Source organism: Apteryx mantelli, chromosome Z, assembly GCF_036417845.1.
Source record: "Apteryx mantelli isolate bAptMan1 chromosome Z, bAptMan1.hap1, whole genome shotgun sequence".
NCBI lineage: Eukaryota > Metazoa > Chordata > Aves > Apterygiformes > Apterygidae > Apteryx > Apteryx mantelli.
The window spans coordinates 11661252-11684332 of NC_090020.1; the positions used below are offsets into that span (position 1 = coordinate 11661252).

Consider the following 23081-nt stretch of genomic DNA (forward strand, 5'->3'; position numbering starts at 1 on the left):
GTATGAGCAGGAGGGCAGGGACGATGCATTGTCTGACTCCAGGGTGCGCTGGTCAGGTGCAGGGATGTTCAACAGGTACCCCTGAGCGGCCTTGGTTACATCATTTACATACCTCATTATCCCTCTCCCTTTTTCCTGACCCTCCCTTTCTCCATCCTTGTTCTCCCTTTCTTGGCCCCCGTACCTTCCCAAATAAACGACCCACCCTCAAATACGTCTTCCCCTCTTGGACACAGTCTAGCTGCATGTGTACCCAAAGCTGGTATCTCCTACCATTACACTGGCAATGTTGGCTTTGTATGCTATTATTGATACACAGTTACTAGGTCCTGCTGATTTGGATAGGATCCACTCCCTAAAAGTTCCCAGATTCTCTCTGTGCCTTTTGAGTTACCTATGAAGTTCAGCCACTTTGCATGTAACTTGTAGCTGCCTGTGAAGCTGCCTGTGAAATCTGGTCATCCCTCATGGTGCTGTCTGTAACTTTCATCTGCATCTCACGCTGTTACCTATCACATCCAGGAATTTTGAGACGTCACTAGTTTCTCACATTCTGTTCATTTAGCTCAACCTCAGGACAGAGCCTGGCCTTAATATGCAGAGCAGAACCAAAATTTGTCCCTCAAAAGGTGAATAGACCTTTTTGGTGTCCTTAAGCATGCAAGAAATTTCCAGCAAAAAAGCTTTCTTTTCCTAGTTTTTTGATGTAGAGGAAAGATAGCAATTAAATGTTGGAGAGGATATCTGTTTTCTAAAATCAAACCATAAATATGTTTTTCTGGGATTTCATAAGTGGAATTTTTCAACATTTGCAAGAAAAAAGCAAAATAGCTGTTGTACATTTTCTAATCTTTACAGTTTTATTATAGAAATGTTCTTCTATTATGAATAAACAGAACCTTTGAATAAAGTTAAGTGTGAAGCTAGCTCAAAATTAGATAAAACCTTTATTTTTATTTATTCTTTTTTTTTAAGATATATTCTTCCTGTTCAAGAGCAACGTCTATAGGAATTACTTGTTATACACAGAGGATTCAGAAATGTGACTTTGAAGCTATGACTTTTAAAAAAAAAATGCCTGCTTTTAGAGTGATTCACTTTTATTTCTGTGAACTTACGTATCTTGCTACATGTATAGGCAGGATCTTTGTGTGAGTAAAGTGTGTGTATAAGTCACAGAACCTCTGCCCTAAGGAGCTTGATTTCAGTAGAGGGCAGAATATGACCACAAGATGCTGAAAGCACTTTTTGCCTAATCTTTTATCGTAGGTAAATTCCTCTCTCTGGATGAACTCTGTCCCACTTCTTTTAATTGTTTGCCCTGTGAATCTTTGTTAGTTTCTTGTCCATAAGAACATTCAACCTGTCTATATGGAAGGGAGAGGGAGCGGTTTAGTCCCACAAAAGTGCTAGTAGTGTGCAAATAATGTGAGAATATGGCAGTGGAATCAGTTTTGGCAAGTGGTCATTTGTGCCCCTACCGACCTAAGCCCCCAAGTGCAATGCAAGGTCCCAAAACAAAAGCTGAATTCAGTTTTTACTTTCTTAAAATCTCTAGGAGATTGGGACTGCGGCCAACTTTTTCCTTTCTTATCTAAATGAATAAATAGTCCCTTAAGTGATCAGGCATAAGTGACCTTGTGGATTTAAATACTTTGTTGTGCAGAAAGATGCAACCATTTATGGTTATAGAAGAGGTCGTGTTGCTGAAATTGTTCAGATGACTGGAAATGAAAAAGCCAAACGGCCAAGACCTACAGATCCTTAGCTGCTGTAAATTTTTGCCTCTCCAAAGTCAGTGGAGTCATATTGGTGTACTTTTACCTCCTCCCTGCCACCTCTTTATACTCCAATAAGAAAATACAGCTGTGAAGTAGTCAAAAAGCATGACACAAGAATGTGATCAAAGTTAATATTTTTAAGTATTTATGCTACAACAAAGCGAGAAGCTTTTGGGGGGCTGCACACTCATATTGTCTCCATTGGCCGTATGTTTGAACCTTTGTTGAAAGAGCATTGGCAGGAAAAGCAGTAAAGTCACTTTGATTTTTTAATCTTGTATTGTGATAGCATTTTGGAGCATCAGTCACATGCTAGAGCCCCACTGTGATTGGTACTGGATAAATACAAAACAAAAAGGCTGTCTCTGACTTAAATATTCTACATTTGTCTTGTATTTAATCCATGTGAAAATATCACAATTCACAATCACTCCACCAAAATCTGTGCATCTCTTCATGTTGGTTGTAGCCCAGTGGACTGCATATTTTCTCCTGTTTTGTTACTGGTGTGACTTTTGTTTTAAAATGACTTTTCAAAACAGCAGTTGCTCTCCTTTGAATTTCTGGTTTTAATAAGATGATTTACAAATGTGTCTTTTGACTATTGTTATATTTTTGTTTTTAGTGAAATGTTTTAGAAAATGTTACAGGATGAAACTGTTGATGAGAACAAAGGAGAAAAATTTGCATGTTTGAAAAAATGCATAGCTTTAACTTTTTCTGTTCATGAGTAACTAAATATTTCTTCTGTTGGCTGCTGTTTTGCTTTATACTAATGTCATCTCTGTTTCTTGGCATGGGCTTCTGCTCAAGGCTATTGTGAGTATGGCTTTCTATTTACTTAACACTACATTCTGTATACAGACATTGATTTTATTTTTTTTGAAAGATGCTTACTGTGTGTAAAGTGAGTTTAAGATTAAACTAAAATTTATTTTGAAGCTTATATTTAATGAGCTTATCCAAATGTGTTTTAACCAAAAGTGGAACACTGTAAGTTGTGTAATATTTACATGTCTGCAAACAAACAATAAAGATGTGAAGCAGAAAAAGTAGAGCATTTGAGAGTAACATTTCTGCCATGCTCCAGTCAGTGACACTCTACTCTTGCTAATTTCTTTGGGGACAGGAATTTACTTCAAGTAAGTCTTTATGCAAATTGCTTTGCTACATTGGTAGGACAGCTCTTCCAGCAAATTTTATTGCGCTTTCTAATTTCACCTACATTTGTTGAGTCTAATCTACAAAAGTACTGAATCATGAAGAAAGGAAAACATTTGCCGTAGAATTTTGTCATTTAGTCTTGCCTGTATTGATCCAGTTCTCGGGAAGATATCTGTAAAGTTATAAAGCATTCTAATTTGAGGAAAGTTACATAGCTGTCAAAGGAAGGATAGCTACCGCAGAGGTGGCTTTATAATTGTGATCTAGAATCAAGTGAAGTAAAAGAGTTGAATTTTGATTATAACTGTCAAAATTGTATGTTTAAATTAACTGAAATAATGTTAAAGCTCAACAGTGTATTAAAATGATACGTTTAACTTTCTGTTTTAGTCGATTCTTCTGAAAAAGAAACTAGAAGAACATCTGTAAGTATTTTGTCTGTCTTAGTTTTTTTGCCATATGAAATGATCTGCTGTTCCATATGGTAGCAGATGATTACCTATTAACAGCAGTGGGAGGGCAGACACTCATTAATAATACATCTAGAAGATGCATAACTAAGAAAAATGTAGATAGCACAGGAATATTAGGGGATTTGTTATTTAGGTATTTTTTCCATCTCTTATAGAAAACCTTTGCCAAAGTAGAAAGAGCTGTGCAGGAACCATTATTTTGTGGTGGTTAGAAAACTTTACTTAACATCATGTAAATCTTCATTCAAGAGGAATAACTCATTTTGCTTGTTTACTTGTTTATTTTTTAGTATATATTATGGCATAAAAGGTGGCATTTTAGTTAGTATTAGCATTTTGTTTTACTATTTCTGCACTGCTTTTAATTTTACAGTTTACTAAAATGCGTAGAGTTGTTCATTTATTAACTGGCTTACCAAAATATGCGTAGTTTCTGTTGCATTGGGGTTAAGCCAGTGTTTCTTAATGTAATCTGTTACCAATGCTCACTTCACACATGCATTGTACAATTTACCATAAGTTCTACAGCAGGTCTATAATTCTGGACTGAGAATGAACCTGTGTGTTGTTACAGTTATCTATATACTGTCCTGCTTTTTTAGTTTATTTTGCAAACATTTCCATGGTGGCATTGATCCACCTGTCATTTGTCCTCAAACCCCACAGCCAAAAGTCAATCACACTGACTATATGAGGGGTATTTTCTGTCACTTAATGTTCATTCAGGCACAATAAGAATATTGGAAAAACAATATGTGCTTTTGTGGTTTGTAACAGTGAGAAGCTCCATGAAGCTAACAATGAGCTACAGAAGAAACGAGCTATTATTGAGGACTTGGAACCAAGATGTAATAACAGTTGTGAGTTTGCTGATATGTGCCCCATTTCTTTTCGTTGTTAAGTATTTTGTATGCAGGTCAAGGGCTTTTATTGTAATATCTGTAGAAGGTGTAATACAAACAAAATGTACATTTTAAATAGCAATGGTAGTGTGTTGTTAATTTTTTGGGGTTATGGAGACCAAAAAGATGCTTCTAATACTTGAAATGTGGTAATCATGTTTTAGAGCCCACCACAGTAAGAAATGACAGTGGCCATAGAAATACTGAGTCAATGTTGTTCATCACCTGTCATTTAACATCAGCTATTAAGAACTGTGTCATGTTTCCTGATATCCTATTTTAAGAAACTCTTGCTGCCATCTCCAGGTTATTTTTATTCCATATATATAAATATATATATATATATATATATATATATATATATATAACTTCAGTATGTTTTCAGATTACAGAGTGAATTTTGCATTGTAATTTGAGAACGTTTGGACATTGGTCAGTGAGAATGTAGCATTTTGGCAAGTAGGTCAGATCACAGCCACACCCCAGCAACCAGTTATAAATGGCTGATGGGTACATTATATTGTTGATTCTACTTATTTCCTAAGAAATAGCGAAGAAGGTGGGTTGTTGTTTTTCAAGTCTACTTATTACAAAAAAGGGAAATGCTTGAAGCCAATGTAGCTTATCTGGTTAATACCAAAGCAATTTTATTCATGCAAAGGTCTGGGAAGATTGTAATACCATTTTAGTATTCATTATGTAAATTCTAGATCCAAAAAGAATTTTCTTTAGTGCTGAGTTAAAACCACAGAACATATTATAAAATTCCATTTCTTAAAAGTGTTAGAACTCTTGGTGAAGTTCAGGGACTTCATGAGTAGCTAAGAAATATGTAATCATTGCAAACTTGATATGCCTGAATGTGAGAGCATTTAATAGCAGTTTTCTGAGTCCCTGACTAGGACACATTAAGGCTTCTGTAGCTGCTTTACTGGAATTACAAGTTGCTTTTTAAAAATCCAGGTCCGAGCTTTTGTCTTGATAAGATAAAAATATTTGTGCATCTAGTTGTACCTTGAATGTTGCAAAATGAAGCCGACACATTCTAACATTGTCTGAGAACCAGGCACCAATGTCATGTGCTATTTGATCCAGGATGATGAAACGGATCTTTTTCTGAGATCTGAGATTTTTATATAAGCAAAGGAAAAGGTTGTGCAGTGAAACAGTCCTGCTGGTCTGCATTGCTGCTTGAGAAGACGTGGGGGAAAAATGCATATTTTCATGTCATAATTCTTTGTCACAAAACATTGTTCAGTGTTACAGTATAGAAGATCCGAGCAAGAATCCTGCATGCCCAGAATCCTGCTTCTCATTTAGAATGGATAAACTCTTATCTGAGTTACAATACTAAGATACTTCAGAATCTAAAATGCATTAACAAACTCATTTTTGTAAGTTTGTTCAGTAATGACATTGATTTATGCTTCCATTTCTATTTGTTTTTTTCCTAAATTAAGAAAGCGAAAGTTTCATACAGAACAACTAGCTAATAAGATATAGGGGTACACATTTTTCATGTGTTTCTGAACTGTTTAGTTATGAAACCTTTTGTGTCTTCTATATCAGATTCCATACGTAAGCTTTTCTTAACTGAAGTAAGTCCTAGCTGTGCCTTTAATGTCTGCTTAAACACATGAAAATAAGCATAATATAATTATTTTATTCTTCAATGTGTGTATCTCCTGACATAAAGCACTGAAAATTGAAGAACTGCAAGAAGCTTTGCGGAAAAAGGAGGAAGAAATGAAGCAAATGGAAGAGCGATACAAAAAGTATTTGGAAAAGGCCAAAAGTGTAAGTGGTTTCATTCTCTGTTAATGATCCCCCTCTGATAGGCTGCACCATATCACTCCACAGGAATAAAATGAAATGAGGTATCTGTATTTACAATAGTAAGAGGAAGAAAAGGCCTAGTGAATCTCTTTGTATCTTCATACCATTATGGTGCTTAATGTTGATTATTTCTTCTGCAGACGCTTTTACTCTGTTTTTGTATTCGTGATCATCCCCCTTTGCTACCTATCCAAAACCCCTTCTGTTGCCTCTGTACACATATGTACAGATTTTTGAGATTCACCCAGACAAAGCTCCTCAAGCATGGCAAGTGCCAGCTGATGACAAGGAGAGAGCGTTAAACCCTTTCCAGTGCTGTGATAACCTGTTTCTTTGAGGAAATTCTTCCAGACTTAAGTCAGTGAGTGATGGAGATTGGCTGAAACAATGTCCTCACTAGGAATAGTGGTATAGAAATAACCAAAACAGCTGTGCTCTATTCCAGATTCAGAAAATGACCCATATATACCAACTCAAAAGGAGAAAGCTCTATGAGCACAAATGCTGTTTAATCAGCATTTGTGCATGGGACTTTTGGCACAGTTGTCACGAAGAGTTATATTTCTTTGTACACGCAGGAGTGTAGTTTAGTGTCACCAAGAACAGGCACAACTGAACCAACAAACTCTGCTTTTCATCAGTGTGACTTGTTTTGCTAGACCCTAGTGGGTGGAGAGGGAAGGAAAAGTTTGTTTGTTTTTCCTTTACATATGGCTGCATCCCTTTTACATGTGCTTCTGGGTGATGTAGGCTTCTCATGGTGCTCAGTCAATAATACTTCTCTTATCTGGAGCAGATAATTTGATACACTTTTTTACAAATGTAGCTTTTAGCTGCTGTATATTTCATTCAGATTTAATTGGTCACATAAATTGCATATCTTTTTTTTTTTCTTCTTCTTTTTTGGGGCTCTGCCAAGCTCTTCTCAGTCATAACCCTCAGAGCTTATAGCCAGATGTAATTGCACATGTGGTGGTGTCATCTTTACTGATTTAAATTTGAATTTACTTTCTTTCTCTTGCCTTGGTTTCTATTCATATTCTGGTTTAGAAACCCCTTTAGTATATACATATTTTTTTTTGTTCCTTTTTCTAAATACAGTAAAGTAATCTTAACTCAGCCACCTATGAGAGCTCTGCTGACTTTCAGCGTTTTTCTCTGCTACTTCGTATATGCTTTTGGAGAGAAGGAGGCTACTATTAAAGCATGAAATTCAGAATGCGGGTTTACTATCAACTTTGTAATGGCAATATTGTGGCTTCAGACATAGCCTCCTAAGTGACTTCTTGTGACATTTCAAAGGCATTTTTGAAATCTGAACAAATCGTATGTCTTTTCTGTTTTATGTCTTGTGTTGCTATCTGTTTCTGAGTATTCTGATGAAAGAGAGAGACATGATTTCCCCTTTCAGTAAAACTTACTGGTTTGTAAGTACTGTGTTAAGGTAGAGTGTCTTATACAATAGGAGCATTTTTCTTCAGTTAGGTTACCTTTTTGTGGTCTTCTCATCAACTTTTCACCTTTTTTTCCCATAATGATAGATACAATCATTATAGCCTTCCACTATAGAAATTACATGCAAGTCTAATACATATTTTCTTAGAAACATAGTACACTTTCTTATGAGGCATCCTCCATGAGTACTGTCCAGTAAAAATGACTTATTAAAATGTAAAGGATATTCTATTTCAGTGCCTGGGATCCTTTCCATTCTAAAATAGGTGGAAAGGCAAAAGATGTGAAGTCTCTCTGCGTGTATCCACAGGTTGTTAGGAAGTTTTCTGCTATTTTCTAGGACAAACTTAACAATCTAGACCTTTTGCTGGACTTGTTTGTGGTTTAGTTCCATGTTTCTTAGCACTCAAATGCTGCCTGTGATGGATGTCACATAAGAACATAACCAGATGTTGCTTCATCTTATTTAATAGCATAGTCATCATGCATGCAGCATAGGAGGCTCCTTGTCTTAACAGAACTTAAACTATGAGTGAAAAATTGACAGGAAACAGGTAGATAACCCTTAGCTATTAGAAGGGTCTTTGAGAAAACACTTTCTCCACTGTGGTCCCAAGATAGTGCAGATGGGGTAGGAACTGCTTCTGTGAACCTCTTAGGTATCAGTTTCTCCTGTCAGCAATTTTGTTTGACAGTCCTGTAAGAGAACAGTTCAGATGCTCTTAACGCTTCATGACTGGTGTTCGGAGACAAAGCCTTCATCATCCTGACTGTTGAGACTGTATTGTATTACTCAGCCTCTTAAAACTGTACATCCCTCTGTTTCACATTTTGGAATGTCATTTCTTGCTGTCAGCATAAGTCATTTTTGTATTTCTTAACCTGCCTTACATGGTTATGATTCCTTGAAGTCTTTTCCTTCAGTTAGATGTCTTTTGCAGTGTTTAATTAAAAACAAACTTCGGTTTTCTCTCACAGGTCATCCGTACCTTAGATCCTAAACAAAACCAAGGTGCAGCTCCTGAGATTCAGGCTCTGAAAAATCAGTTGCAGGAACAGGACAGATTGTTTCATTCATTAGAGGTAATCTCCATGCTTTTCAGTAGATAATTTTGTGTTTCCTTGGCATTTTTTAGGTATTGACTCTGCTTCTCTAATACTTACTATACTTTGTTTTAAATGGGTGCTATTTGGTTTTTTTTTAGAAAGAATATGAAAAAACAAAGAGTCAAAGAGAAATGGAGGAGAAGCTTATCGTTAGTGCCTGGTACAATATGGTAAGAATTTCCAAACTTTTAAACAAATGAAAAGGTTAATATTACTTGTTTCTGTATTGTTCATCACAGTCTGCATTTATCTATGACTTTTGATTTGAAATGTATTATCTGACACACAGACACGCAGGCAATGCTTTTAATCATTTTTAAGACATTGCTAAATAAGAGTATATTCTTGTGTGTTCAAGATAACTTTGGAGTATATTAAATAAACTTTAGAAAGCTGAAGAAAACATTCTGAAAACAGCAGATTAAACTAGAGTTCAGAATACAAAAAAACAAGTTTTCTGTTGTCATTTTGAAGTTTCAAAATCAGAAACAACACATTGTGAAGGAAAAGAAGCCTCAGATTTCTATTTTGTAATTCCAGCCCTTCAGTTAACTGACTTCTAGTGCTCAAATTTACTTTCTTTGATTCATGATGACTGTCCTGAACACTAAGATGAGTGATGATAGCTTTATCTCTCTCTTCCTCTTAGTTAACCTCTGCTTTTACAACACTCCACAGCTTTGCTCATCTCCTCAAGCTTGTCAAGGTTTTCCTTTATTTTTTTCCCCTTCCTTTTATTCTTGCTAGTCAACAGAGAGAAAATTTCTCAGATCCTAGCTTCTGCTAAAAATATATTTTCCCTCAGAATGAGCTCCTGCCATTTTTAGTAAGCTGGTATTTTCACAGAAGATGAATTTAGGAAAGTACTCTTCTAGCTCAACTTTCTGAAGGGGATTGGAGGGGAGACACTTTTCAGAAGATTAGCTGAGGTACTCTGTGTTCGTGTGCAGAAGTGTGTGTTCGGATCTGAGACATTGAGGTCCCTCTTCCCAACAGTTACTCTGAACTTGAACAGTGATTAAAAAGAATGAACACATTGAAAAAGGAACGGGAAGCATATCTCAGCCTCCTCATCCTCAAAAACATGATGCTTCGTGTTTGAAATTCAAATTGGGATAGTGAGTGTTGGTGAAGAGGAGAAAATAAACAAAATGTGAGTGGGTGGTGTGTTCAGTATTACAAGTTGGCATCCTCTGATAAGTTTCTCTTTGCTCGCAGGGAATGACTCTGCATAAAAAAGCAGCAGAAGACAGACTGGCTAGCACAGGCTCGGGACAGTCCTTCCTGGCTAGGCAAAGGCAAGCCACGAGCACGAGGAGATCTTACCCCGGTCACGTCCAGCCAGCAACAGCAAGGTAGAGAAGCCTTGCCCTTAGAAAGAAAACTGCCCTGTGATCCAGGCCACCTCTGTTGCACATGACAACATTCAAGGAAAATCAACCAGCATCCCTTCTCTGTCTTTGTCCCTTGTTACCACTGCTATTTCCTGGTTCAGGAAGGGGTTTTGTTACTGTTTCTCATTGTTCTATAACGCCCTTTGATTATGTTTTCTTGGAGTCCATCTCTCTATTTTTCTGCCTTTTTTGAGTGTGCCAAAGTTTTGAAAACACCTAGAGGAGTGGTGCATAATAATGGAGTCTTTTTTTGCATGAAGCCTGGTCCCTTATGGAAAGCCTCGCATAGGCTGTGTAACTGTAAATTTCCTGTCACAGTTGATACATTTGTGCCTCCCAGGGTTGTTATGCTTTATAAGACTATATTTGTTCAAAAGGAGCTGGGCTTTTTATTGTGGTGTAACCTGTTGCTTTAAAAAAAAGAAAAAAAGGCTGAAAGCTGATTACAGGAAATGCAAAACCAGTGTATAATATTATTGTGAAACACATTTGCAGCTAAAAAACTTACCATTTGCAACAAGATGATCCAGCAGTGTCCTTTGCCATCTCTTTTAGAAAGTTTTGTTTTGTTTTGTTTTTTGTTTTTTTGTTTTAATCTCCTGTATACAAAGATTGCTTTATTCTTAGCGTCTATTAGAGAAGCAGGATGACTTCTTCAGACATTCTTTTGTTCTTCCCTAAAAATGGCTTATATCTGTTCTTGTGTATCAACTGGTGTTACCTGTTTGTTGACAGATGAGTATTTTCAAATGGTATATCCCATTCTTCTTGGTCAAATATATGCTTAATATATATTATAAAAGATTAAGAAATACATGGAATGCTCTGATATCCTACAGCATCATCCATTTAAAAGAAGGCATTTGTTTTAAAATTTTGTAATTGTGGACTAATAGTACATAATGGATCAAGGCCCAGACAAATATTGCAGATATTAATGTATTCCAGTTTTCTTCCCCTACTAAAAGACTTGCTTTTCATATATTGATTCAGGTTATGATTATATCAATTGCCTTACTAATGGTCCTAGTGCCTTGAGGTGAGTTTGTTGCTGATTTTGAAAACTGGCTGTCATTTGTTGTACCAACTTTTTAGTATGTAGCTGACTAATATATGGCGCACTCATTATAGCACCTTCTTGTTGATCAGCAGGGTAGATGATGGTTCCTATTGCTAAATTAGGCCCCGGTCCTACAAAGTTCTCAGTATCTCCTGGGTAACTCTATGCTCTCCTTACTATATTTGTCAAAGAACTGATGGACATAAAGGACCTCTGAGTATTAGTTGAAAGTTTTGTATGCATACATTTTGTGGAAATTCAGTTTTAAACATTTTTCTTTCACGCTGGTCCCTAATGTGCATACAGTCGAGTTCCTGAATTTACGCTTTTTCCATTATTTTAATGCTTTCCCCCGTGAAGACATTTTCTTTTCATAAATCCCTTCAGAGAAAAGACAGCTTTTATTAGCTTTTATTAACATTCCAAGATATGTATTAATTTACAATTGGAATGAGCCAAGGATTAAAACCAGCAGACCTAGATTGAAAGTGAATGCCGTTTGTAGGTACTGTTTTATCCTTGACTACATTGTCTGTTCTAATCTAGGCTAAGAAATATAATTAATATGTCTGAAAAATTCTCTCAATTCTGTTTTTGTTCCCCCCCCCCAGCAATACAAAAACATCTGCTGAAGTCTGTTAGCTGCATATAAGTTTTTTATTCCTCAGATTTGGAAATAACTGGTTTTCTAAAAATTCTCTTTAATAATTCAACATATGTCATGTCTGGACTATGCATGCAAGATCAGATGAGATAGGGAAAATATCTCATGTCCAGAAAAGTAACAATGTATTTCTATATCTCAGTAAGGTAATGCTCGTTTTGCTGTCTTTTAATGAGATACAGAATGCTAAAGGGGCAGAAGTCACAAGTTATCTGACAAGATGATGGCAGTTTTTGTCTTTTGTGAAGTCTTTATCTGATCTTCTTGTACACTCCATTCTAATCATTTGAAGAACTTATTACTGCAGGTTACATGTGCAATGTAGTTCAAGTATGATGATTTCTCTCCGTGAATTTATTGTTCTTGATTGAGAGTACGGTGTTTTGTATCACCCAGAGAAAGAACCCAAGGATATTTAAAACTCTTTTTATCTGGCCAGCTCTGTCAGTTACCAAACTGCCAAAGCCTGTTTGTGAAAGAAGGGGATACCAAGACTTTAATGGGAGGTTTTATCTCTTAAATTTGTGTAATCATTTAATTTACTTTTGCTATTAATTAGATGCATGTCTAAAGTAAATGGAATACAATCTACACTCTAGAATAAAAACACTTTCCTTTATTATTGTAACATTTGCTTTACTATTTTGCCTCCGAGCCTTTGATCATAGGCAGAGGTCTCTGACAGGTTAGACACTGAACAAACACTGATTAGAAACCAACCTTTTGGCTTTTACTTTTCTTTCTCTCGTGGCTTCATCCTCTTTTTGGTAATTTTTGTTTTTTTATTTTGTGTTTTGTGGTGTCTCCTCTTTTTTACCTTTCATTTTCCCAAAGATGTGACACTGCAGTATTTTCCATAGTTTCCGCCAAGAAAAAGAAAATCTTTTTCATCATTGTATATTTAAGAGCAAAAAAAGAGTAATATTGATTCTGTGCTTTACTGCTGCTCATAGTAATTGTCAGTCATGATCAAAAAAGTATTTTGTCTTCTGAGAATTCCCAAACTCATAGAAATTCTGGTATTTCCCAGAATTTGTGTTATATTTAAAAATGTAAAATCATACTGCAATCTTATAGAAATACTTGTAAAGATAATCTGTTTATATCCAGTTCTGGTAGGTCATATGTTCTGTCTTCTAATGGTAATCGGCAGGAATATAGTTCCTTGTTTTTGAGCATTTGCTCCTATTACTTGTTCCGTACATCAGTTCTTAATCCTTGGGTGTGGATGGTTCTCTTGAATGCAGGTGGTGAACATCATTAAATCTTGCCTGTAACAAGAATGGTTTCCTCACTGAAAGGATTCAGCCTCATTGTTTTTCTTTTAAGGAATATTGCTAGTTAGGTAGCTTTGCAAGTAGCACAGTATTTGAAACAGTGGCTCAGAGCATAACTTTAGGGAGTAAGAACCTCTACAGATGAATTATTAATGAACATTGTCTCTTTTATACCTTCCATAATAAAATAACATAAGCAAAAAAGCTGCAAAACAGAATTCTCTCCGTACAATAACTACTTATAAGAAGCTTATTGGAAGATTTTCTTGTGTGGCATAAAAAGCTATTTACATTAAAACTATATTGATTAATTATTAAATCAACTTTATACGCTGCCCTCATAAACTACAAAAAAACCTTTCAGGGTGGTCTTAAAGAGAAGAGGTTCTTCACAGTGGTGATATCACAGCTGAAGAATTCGAAAGAATACATTCCTAAATCATGTGCCAAGGATCTGTCCGGAAGGATATTTTCCTGGAGATTTGAATTAAATGCCAATAAAAGATGACAGTTGAATGCACAAATATGTTTACTGTTCAGGAGCTGGAGCTTAGTTTCTGGTCTTCAAGGATGTGTGTTTTGTCCAGTTTGTATACCTCCATGAAGAGTTAGCTCTAGCACATGAAACTAGACATTATAAAAAAGAATATTCAGGTTCCCCATTTTTCTGATACCAACACTTAACCACCAGGATCATGACATGTATTTTCCAAGTACTGTGTAAACTGAAACAGTTTAATTTAAAGATAGTGTGTCCCACCCATAGTGCAAAGGAAAATATGCTGTTAGAGTACACGGCTGTAAATGTTGTACAATGGCTACAAAGTACTTCTCATTATCTTCTTGGGAATAAGCTATTGGGAATCCTGTGCTGCTCTGATGTCATTTGAGTTTATAAAACTTCTGCAAGTTTTGTGGCTTTCTGTTTGTATAAGGAGCACTGGCAAGTTTATATTCACTGTGTTTGAAATAATTTACATTGACTGTTGCTGTTGTTGCTTTATGATAATCTTAATGGTAAGTGGTATATGCAAGCTGTCAAGAAAATTTAAGAGGATTTGGCAGTTTTAAAGTCCCCCGTGTTTTGACATGTGCAAGTAGCTTTTACTTTTCCTCAGTTCTCTTGTGTATGAGACTCTCCACTTAGTAGCTTCCTATAAGATTTTTAGTGCGTTTGCTTGTGTTGATGTGTTGATGTTTTCTGTAGATACGGCAATTGAAAAATATTATTATCTTCACCACTTGATTTTCCTCTAGTTAGTGACTGTGAGGAAAAATGTCCAGAAAGTGGCTAATTTGTCTTTCTCCTATGAAGCAAACAGTACCTGAATTTTACTGTCTTTGTGGAGATTTTTTTCTTTCCCAGACATCCTGACTTTTTGCAAGGATTGATGAGGGAAGCATTTTTGCACTCAGAGTCAGATATTTAATTCTGACTTTTTGTGGATTTTTGCACATGTGTGTTAGGTAGAATTATGGACTCTGTGTTTAGCAGTAATGTTGTATTGATAAACTTTCCCAAACCAAGGTTAGCTAATTTTTCAGGCCTTTCCCTCACCTGTATTGTGTGAATAAATAGCTGAGAGAGGTTTCTCTGTCAGGAAATACTTTCAAGTGTGTATTTTCCTTTAAGTCAAGTAGTCATACTGCAGGGATGTCAGTTACAGAGTAGTTCAGAAACTGAATTATGACAGAACTGTGATCTCAGGAAATCAAGGGCTTATAAAGAAACCTTTTCATAAACCATTCCTTAGAACAACTGTATTAGTTGAGGCTGGCAGTGTGACGCATTCAGCAGTCTGTTAAAATGGAAATGTGAATCATTACAAATTTAACAATTTAAATGTAAAGATCAGGTAAGCAGGAAGTGCAGTGAAGGAGGTTTTTAGCCGCAAAGATTGCACGCAGCCCGGACACACATCCCTTCTGAGCCTGAGCAGTCCAGCCCCATTCTGGATTGGTTTTATGCCTCTCATCAGAAGGAAGAAGTGAAATCTTGCATGGTCTCACAGGGTAGGGTAGGAGCAAAGAGAGGATGCAGTAAGCCTTGCTTGCACGCAGAGCATCTCCACAAGCCAACTTCATGTCAGCAAGGGGAAGGGTGAAGAGATGTCAAATTGCACGTAGGATCCTAGCCACATCTCCAGGTTGTCACTCTCAAGGGTTTAGAGAACTTCCTAGCATGGCTGATGGTGTTGCCTTGCTCCTGTGATGTTTCTTCCCTCTTTGGAAGTCCAGAAAAGCAGCAGAAGCTTCTCTGTGACTCTGCAGGCTATAAATAAAAATCAGGGGTGATTTCCTTGGTTTGAAGGGGGAGGAGGCAGAAGCATGCAACTGTTCAGAGTAGCTCATTGAGTACAAAAATCTGAAGACTATTATGTCTATCAGCATGTTGCTATAGTTTGAAAACTTGATGAAACAAAATAGCTTTTGGAAGTGTTCTCCTTTTAATTAATTTTGAGTTGCAGTTGATTAAATACTGGAGGCTTTCCCTGTGTGAATAAGTCTGAAATTGTCTTTATCAGGCACAGCAAGCTAAGACTTCTTGCATCTGATACAGTGAATCCCTGGAGACTTTTTTTCTGATGTCATTCTCATTGCATTATTTGGAGATCCTGAGGACTTTTGTAGTTTTGTCCTTTTATTTATTTATTTTTCCTTGACTACTTTTGTGGGCTCATAGAAAACTGGAGCACGAACATGTTTCGGTTTGTTTTTAATGTATCAGCTCATTGAATTAGGTAGTGAATGAATGTAGATGGAAAAAACAATAAAACCTGGCAAACCCTCAATCCCATGGGACATTGAAAGAGCACCTGGCAGTACAGCCAATGCAGCTTCCCAAACAAATTGTTTTGGTATCAAATCACAGCCAGCAGATCAGTAGGAGCTCATGATAAATGCTGTGGTTGAAGTCCTCGTGCATTAGAAGCTAATGGATGTTTTGGCTATTGAGTTTATTATGGCCCAAATTCCGCCCTTCATTTGTTGGCCTTGCCAAGGTAATGGGATTGTTCGGGAGCAGATCTCCGCACAAGCTGGCTAAGGCGGCAAATCAAGAATTTCCTGTGTTGCTCTTTGCTGTGTGTGTACAAGTCATTTGTAAAACTGCTAGCATAACCTTCAGTCTCCTTAACGCTGCATGTTGATTCCAGACTGAAAGCAGATCCCATCTGTCAGTCAGAAAAAAGTCTCTTGCTGCTGCTCTGTTGCTACCAGTGTCAGAGCACGAGCCGAACAACACGAAAAGCGTTGCTAGTGGAGGTTATACCAGGACAGTCAGAAAGCCTTTCCTATCTGGTGGTGACGTTATTCATTGCTTGGCCTTGAAGAGATTCTTTACCATTAGATGAAGTTGGACTATCGTAGTTCAGAGAGAACAACAAGGTTATTTTAAAATTACTAAAGTCATTTATCAGCAGTTTGAAGAGCTGTTAACTACTGTAGCGTGGCACAAATCTGAACTATTGCAACAGCAAGTATTTCCACAGGTATAGGTTAGGTTATTGTGCAAATGGAACTTGAATCCCTAATGATGAAATCTGCTTTGAGAGGAGCAAATGGGCATGAAGGCTGATTGCTAGCATGCAGGCATGCTTGCATTGTTAGCAAGGTCATTAAAATGAGCAGGATTTCAAGAGATGATCCCAGAGTAACACTTGCTGGATGAGAAAATAGTTGCAATTGAAAGCATTAGACTTGCTTTGGATTTGAATAAAACATTCTTTATGTAATCTGAAGTTTTACAGAAGCATTAGATAATAATTCTCAGTTATCAAAGGGTAGTAAGGAGAAGGGCGAGCTTATTTCCAGTTATGAGAAGTGTCTTAAAGCTTTCATTTAGGAGTGTCACTAAAATGTTGGGATAGTAATAAACATGACATTGCAAGGTCACACTTTTTGAATGTATAATCTACTTTGTATTCTTGGATTATAAGAGCTGTAAAAATGCAAGGTGGTGTTAGTACAGCACTGGAAGGTGGTACTATGTCAAGAGACTCTTTAAAAAAGTCTGAAGGAAACACCATAGTAGAGGAAAAAAGTGGAAAACAAATTTAACAGTAAAAGTCAGTAAGTAATGAAGCTAGGGAATCGGGAAGAAAAAAAATCTGGAGGCAGATAATTTAAAGCAGAACCTTGGTAGAAATATTTGGGAAGGGCATATACTGCTGGACTTGCAAGTAAGTAGACTGTGTTGCTCTGATTGCTTTGGAGTTTGCGCTACGGAGTAATGCTCAGAGACAGCAGATCACTGGCTACAGAAAGCCCGGTCCATATTAGGACCAAAAAAAGCCTGATCAGAAGAGAAGTAGTTGCTTAGAGAGAATGTGTGCTGTTCTTTACGTCTGATTTGGCTTGTGTGAAAGTGCTTTGAATTAGAAGTTCTTGTGCTGATAGGTACCTCCCGAGCTGGCAAGGTGCAAAGGAGATGCAGCAGAGATGGGCTGGAGATGTCCCCGTCATGCCTGTGCATTGAAAAAACACAGGAGCAGAGAGAGAGAGAGAAGTTAAGGAAGTTTTGAAGGAAACAACAGTTTCTAGTCAGAATATGTTCTCAGGTGAATCAGGGTATTTGTTATCTTCTTGGAAGAGACCATACAGTCCAGAGTTTACAAGCCTCTTAAACGTACCAACAACTCAAAGACAAACCTATAATGTCAGTTCTGTTAATGTGCAACAGGATACATGAAGTGCTACTACATGGCAAGTCTGAACTAGATCATATCCAGGTGAGAATAAAGGAACAGGCTATGTTCATTTATACGTGGTAGGGCAGATACACAGTTATGTAGCTTGAACATTTAATCTTTTTTTTGAAGACTAACTACAGTAATCCTCATATTATTAATCTTAAACTCTGTAACATTGCTTGTGTGCATAAAGTTAAGCAAGCACAATAACACGCTTCAGACATAATTACTCAAAATACACTCTCAGATTCTACTTTGAATGTCTTAACTTGAAGTATTTTCTGTTTTTATTTCATTTGACTTGTTACACCTGTTCTTCCTATGTGCTTTCCAACTATGGTTAGTATTCTGGGTTGGTGGATGAGAAGGTAAAGGGAGGGATACACAGACTACTGGATTTGTAACTGACAGACTGTTTTTTTCAGTAAGTCCTTGACTTTAGTTATAAATGTTTTCCTGAATGTATTTAACCTGGATTTTTATTGGCACAGGAACTGTCTTTTTAATCATTTAATCATTTTTTAATCATTTTTAATCAGTGCAATACTTCAGAGGGGAAGGGGAGACGAGAGACAGTTCGCACTGTGTGATTTCAGTCTTGTGAAACTATTTTATTCTTTGCATCACAGTGAGATGGGGGAAAATCAGAACGAACAGACAGTGCTGTGCCATGCCTTGTAGGTGTGTTTGTGTTACGTGGGAGACCTGAAACCACCACGGCAGTGTTAGCAGAGCATCCCACCTGTCCCATCACGCTGTCCAAGAAAGAGGGTATATTAGCAAGGATAGATGGGGCGATATGCCCATCTAGCCTATTCCGTTCCAGACCTAGATTTGCTTACTTTGCATCATGATGTGCTCCTTGGACTGTTTGGTGGCTCCTGCCTGGCATATTTGAATTGGAATTCCTGTAACTTTCCTATGGTTAAAAACTGTATTCGTGTGAAATGCATCGAGCTTGCCAGTGTAACGTGGCAGCGATGCAATTTTAACATCACACACAGGGTTAACTTTGAAAGGTAAATGCTTAAGGAGTCTCCTGTGGTGCTCGGAGCTTGCGCAGAGTGGTTGTGACCCTGGTTGTCTTTTTCATACAACCATACACAGTATTGGAAGGCACCTTTCACTTTATATTCTCTTTCGGGTTTTTTGAATTGATCATGCTCACAGACAGCAGGAATGCCCGAGCAACTTCCATAGCTGTGTGAATTTAGTTTCCATAGCCGTGTAAGTTGAGAGTGGTGCACTTTAGGATTGTACTAGAAAGTATTTAAATCCGAATGAATTTAGGCACTGTTCAAGGCTCAGTTTTGTTGCTCCTTCCAATTTTTGTCATCTAATATTCCTGTTAAGCTGAAGATTTGGCCTAGCAAAGACGTTTCCTCCATGAATTTGCACAACTCTAAGTAGAGATGGACTTACTAAACTTCTTTGAAAAGACGTGTTCTGTTCTCATTTTAACAGTAATGATATGTTTGCTGCTTTTTAACTTTCTTCTTTATTTTCTTTATTTGCAGTGATGTGGTTGCATGACCTGCAGCATTATTGTAACAGGGACTGTTCAGTGCATGACTTGCTTTTCTGTCCAGACTGCATAACCAAAACTTAACCAGTTCTACACTTAAGACTCGCGGGCATCTGATTTCAAAGAGAGAGATCCACTTGCAGAAAAACTTACCATCTTGGGGAGTGGCTTTCCCATTTCCCGCCTCTATTTTCTCTCTCTCTTCACAAAAAGTCTCCTATGAGGCTAGAAGAGAGAAAATCCAGTATTCAGAGCTCCACAGAAGTCATTCTGCAAACTGACAGAGCACTGTCAGCTCTACGTTTTACTTCTGTCTATCCACTTAATTCTGATTAACAGTATTAACACACAGACTTCCTGCAACACTTTCATGTACTGAACTATAAAAGTCTAGTTTCAGTGAGTTCATGAAAGCACCTTTTGGTTACTGTAACAGTTTTAAAGCAACTGCACCCTTAATGGATCCGCTTGGAATCTTTAATTAGTTAAAAAGTAAAGCCAAGAAGGTGTTCTCAGAGGAGAAGTGACTAATGAATCGCTGCTTGGCCAGCCCATCTTCCTTAGAAAACCAGGCAAGATTCATCTGATAATCTCCGAGCCAGGCAAACTACTGTGCAGTATTCTGTTCACAAATGCTGCCTGCTTCCTTACTATGTATATACACAGTAGTTTGTGGCTGTTGTATTTTTCTGTCTACATTTTAGCTGTGTCGTCAGTTTCTTTGAGACCTTTTTTTTCCAGCCTATGTACAATTGCTAAACAATCTGAGGAAAGAACATGAATGGAGATAACAAGTATGAAAGCAGTCTACAATTTCAGTATTATGCAGATTGTCCTCGCCAGTTTATAATTTGAGTTGTTTATTTATCTTTTACCTGTACTATTATCTTTTTTTTCCCTTATCCCAGTCTTAGCTATTTTATTTCCAATTGCACTAGCATGGCTGTTTCTTTGTATTTTGAAGTTTCGCTATAAGATTTTGCCGTATGTAGACAGTGTAACTCAAAATGCTTTGTGCTGCCTATATTAATTTAAAAAGCTGCTTATTTAATATTCTTAAATATCTGCACATTTGTACTACTGTATTTTCATTTTGTGTTGGACATCCAGCACTGGCAAGACTCAGAAGATGAGCGAGTGCTGTTGCGTCCTAGGTTAAGTCATTTATTGTATAGGAGTTAGTGTGTAACGTATGGGGGAGGGGGCTTTTAAGCCGTAGGACTTGCCAAAAAATCTGAAAAGAGTGAATGATGAGTACTTTGTCATTTGGTTTAAGTCCTATTTTAGAGAAACCCCGTTCTTGCTCACTTGGACCTTTTTCCTGCAAAAATATAATCGTGTGTTTACTCTTACTCCAAAATGGCTTTGCGTGTTCAGGCCCACGGTTGCAGCCACGAGCCCCGTTTTTCACGTGAGCACCCCCGTGCTGGGGAAGCGTCGCGTCCGCTAGTCCCTGCAGTCACTTCTGGTCACCAAACCGAGCGCGTCCCCCGGCAGGGCTGCGGCCCCTGCTCCAAGACGCCTGCCCTCGTTCAGCCCGCAGGGACCCCGGTGCCCGCCGGCTCGGTAGCGATGTGCGGAACGACTCGGAGAAAAAACAGGTCGCGTCCCCACCACTGTTGCCGCGGGAAGGTGGGTGCCCCGCAATGAGGGGAAGGCAGGTAAGGACGGGGCTCCAGGCTGGCCGTGCAGGAGATGGGCGTTGAGATCCCGAGGAGAGCGTGAAGCTTGCGCTCTCCGGGGTGTGCAGAGGCAGGCTGAGGAGCCTGCGGCTGCCAGGATCTCCTTGGCCAGCGGCAGTCTGGGAGGGCTCCCTGCCGTTCGGGAGACGGGAACATGTCTCTCCTGGTCCGCCAGGATCCAGGAGTGGCGAAGTCTGACTTGACCCGTCGGAAGGATCTGAGGCCTGAGCAGGGACGTGCCGTGTGTTCCCGCAGCAGAGGTGGGAGCACCTCGACCAGGCTTAGTCCTGTGGAGAGCTAAAGGATTTGGGCCTTAGGTCCTGGTTGTAGATCCCTTACTAAGCCTTAGGGCAAGCTGTATTAGCAAGACTTCTCTCTTTTTTGGGGGTGCCTACGGGCATGGTTTGCATCACGTTTGCCAGTGCCGCTGTGCTTGTGACCACGCGCCTTCGCCAGGCCTCGCTGGTGCGGGACGCCCAGAGCTGGTGCTCCTGTACGTGGCGGAGGGGCGGCTGGCTTTGCTGCACCCGGCTGGAGGGGTGTCCCGAGGTGAAGCGGGGCTCCTTTCTCCAAGCCGTCTGCGCGCGTTAGAGGCTACGTATCAGTTGTTCTTGAGCTTGAAGTCATCCGTATGTAAGTGCGTTTAGCTTGACAAAAATTGCCAGCAGAGAAGTGCCAGGTGGAGCCAGCAAGTTTCAGCAAACGAGCTGGCTGTTTCAATTAGATTAGCCTCGCGTCTCTCTCATGAGGTTTTTGCCAGCTCACGGCTCAGAAGTGATCTCCAGCGTGTCTGATATACTAACTTCATTTGTGCTCTGTAGAGGACTCTTTTACTTTCTTAATAGCAGCTTGTTTGACAGTCCTGAATTAAGTGTTGACCAATTATCAAAGTAACTGTTTGTGAAATTGCCAGTGATATTTTTTTTTTCTGTAAGAGAATGGATTCCTAGAGTGTCAAAACATTAATTTCCCATTTCAGTTCACCTATGAATTCTGTAACTACCAGATTGTCATGGTAGCAGTATTAATATATACATATCTGTATATAGACAAAAAATTCTCAGTAATGATCATTAGAATTAAAACGTTTAATATTTTTCCCAGTGAAATACACTAATGCTTCCAAGGTTACTGAAGAGTGTACAGTTGTTAAACAAGTTGTAAATAAAGGCTTATATAAAATGTATATGCTTGTTTTTCCTCTGTTCGGTACTCTGTTATAAACAGGGGCTAAAGCACATGTTAAAATTATGGGTTTGAGCCTGAAGTGTTGCTATGTAAGGTGGCATTAGGTGGTGGTGCCCCTTGCAGCCAGCCGGTGATTACCAAGGATATCAGTGGATTGGGAATAACACAGGAAATACAAAGTAAGTGTAAATTGGATAACAAGAAACACAGACAAGGTGAAACAGGAAACAAGTCAGTTGATGCTATTGCCTGTAGTGCACGGAGAACTGTATGTTGTTGCAGACTCGAACTATAAAGCTAGTGAAAAAGATGGTGCTGCTTCCAGGCTTGACAAAGGAAGGAATTAGAAGTCTAAAAAAATTAGTATTCTAGAAAATGAGTAACAGCCAATGGTGAACAAAAAAAGATTACCAGAGATGCGTGGGAACCCAGCTGGCAGTTTATCTCGTTGTAGTCAGCTGCTAACAAGTCCATCCAGGATGAGTGGAGCAGCGAGGATTCTGTTTACCGCTGCTTTCAATTGGTAATTACATTTTTAAAAAAGGTAACTAGTCCGTATATCAAAATAAAACTATGCATTTGTCCCAAGGTGCAGATTCTCATCCTACTCCTCAGCAGGTTTTTTATCCATTTTCTGATTGCAAACACTCGGCAATAACCACCCTTTTAAGACTATACACACTAAAGAGATGGTTGAGCGCTTGATTATTTCCTCTGGCAGAGACTATTTTCTCTGATATTTCTAATAAATCTTTAAAAGAAGCAGAAATTTTGGTTATTTCCAAAAAAAGGAGAGTAAGAAGTGGTTGCAGACTTTCCAGCACTCAGAATTGCCCGTGCTTTCAGCAGGACCTGAGTTGCCTGTAGCCCTGGTACAGCCAA

General features: G+C 38.3%; 1 protein-coding gene across 4 annotated transcripts in view; it reads left to right on the top strand.

The window, feature by feature from the left end:
• Positions 1-22197, top strand: part of HOOK3 (hook microtubule tethering protein 3) — an 83652-nt gene extending 61455 nt beyond the window's left edge. For 3 of the 4 annotated variants that reach the window (XM_067316395.1, XM_067316397.1, XM_067316398.1), the window contains 6 exons: positions 3336-3370; positions 4196-4278; positions 6017-6117; positions 8590-8694; positions 8817-8888; positions 9937-22197. In XM_067316395.1, the coding sequence (XP_067172496.1) occupies positions 3336-3370; positions 4196-4278; positions 6017-6117; positions 8590-8694; positions 8817-8888; positions 9937-10077 (537 nt within the window). In that variant the 3' untranslated portion in view covers positions 10078-22197. The remainder of the gene's footprint in view (positions 1-3335; positions 3371-4195; positions 4279-6016; positions 6118-8589; positions 8695-8816; positions 8889-9936) is intronic. The other variant, XM_067316396.1, reaches the window with a different exon arrangement.
• The last annotated feature ends 884 nt before the right edge of the window (positions 22198-23081 follow it).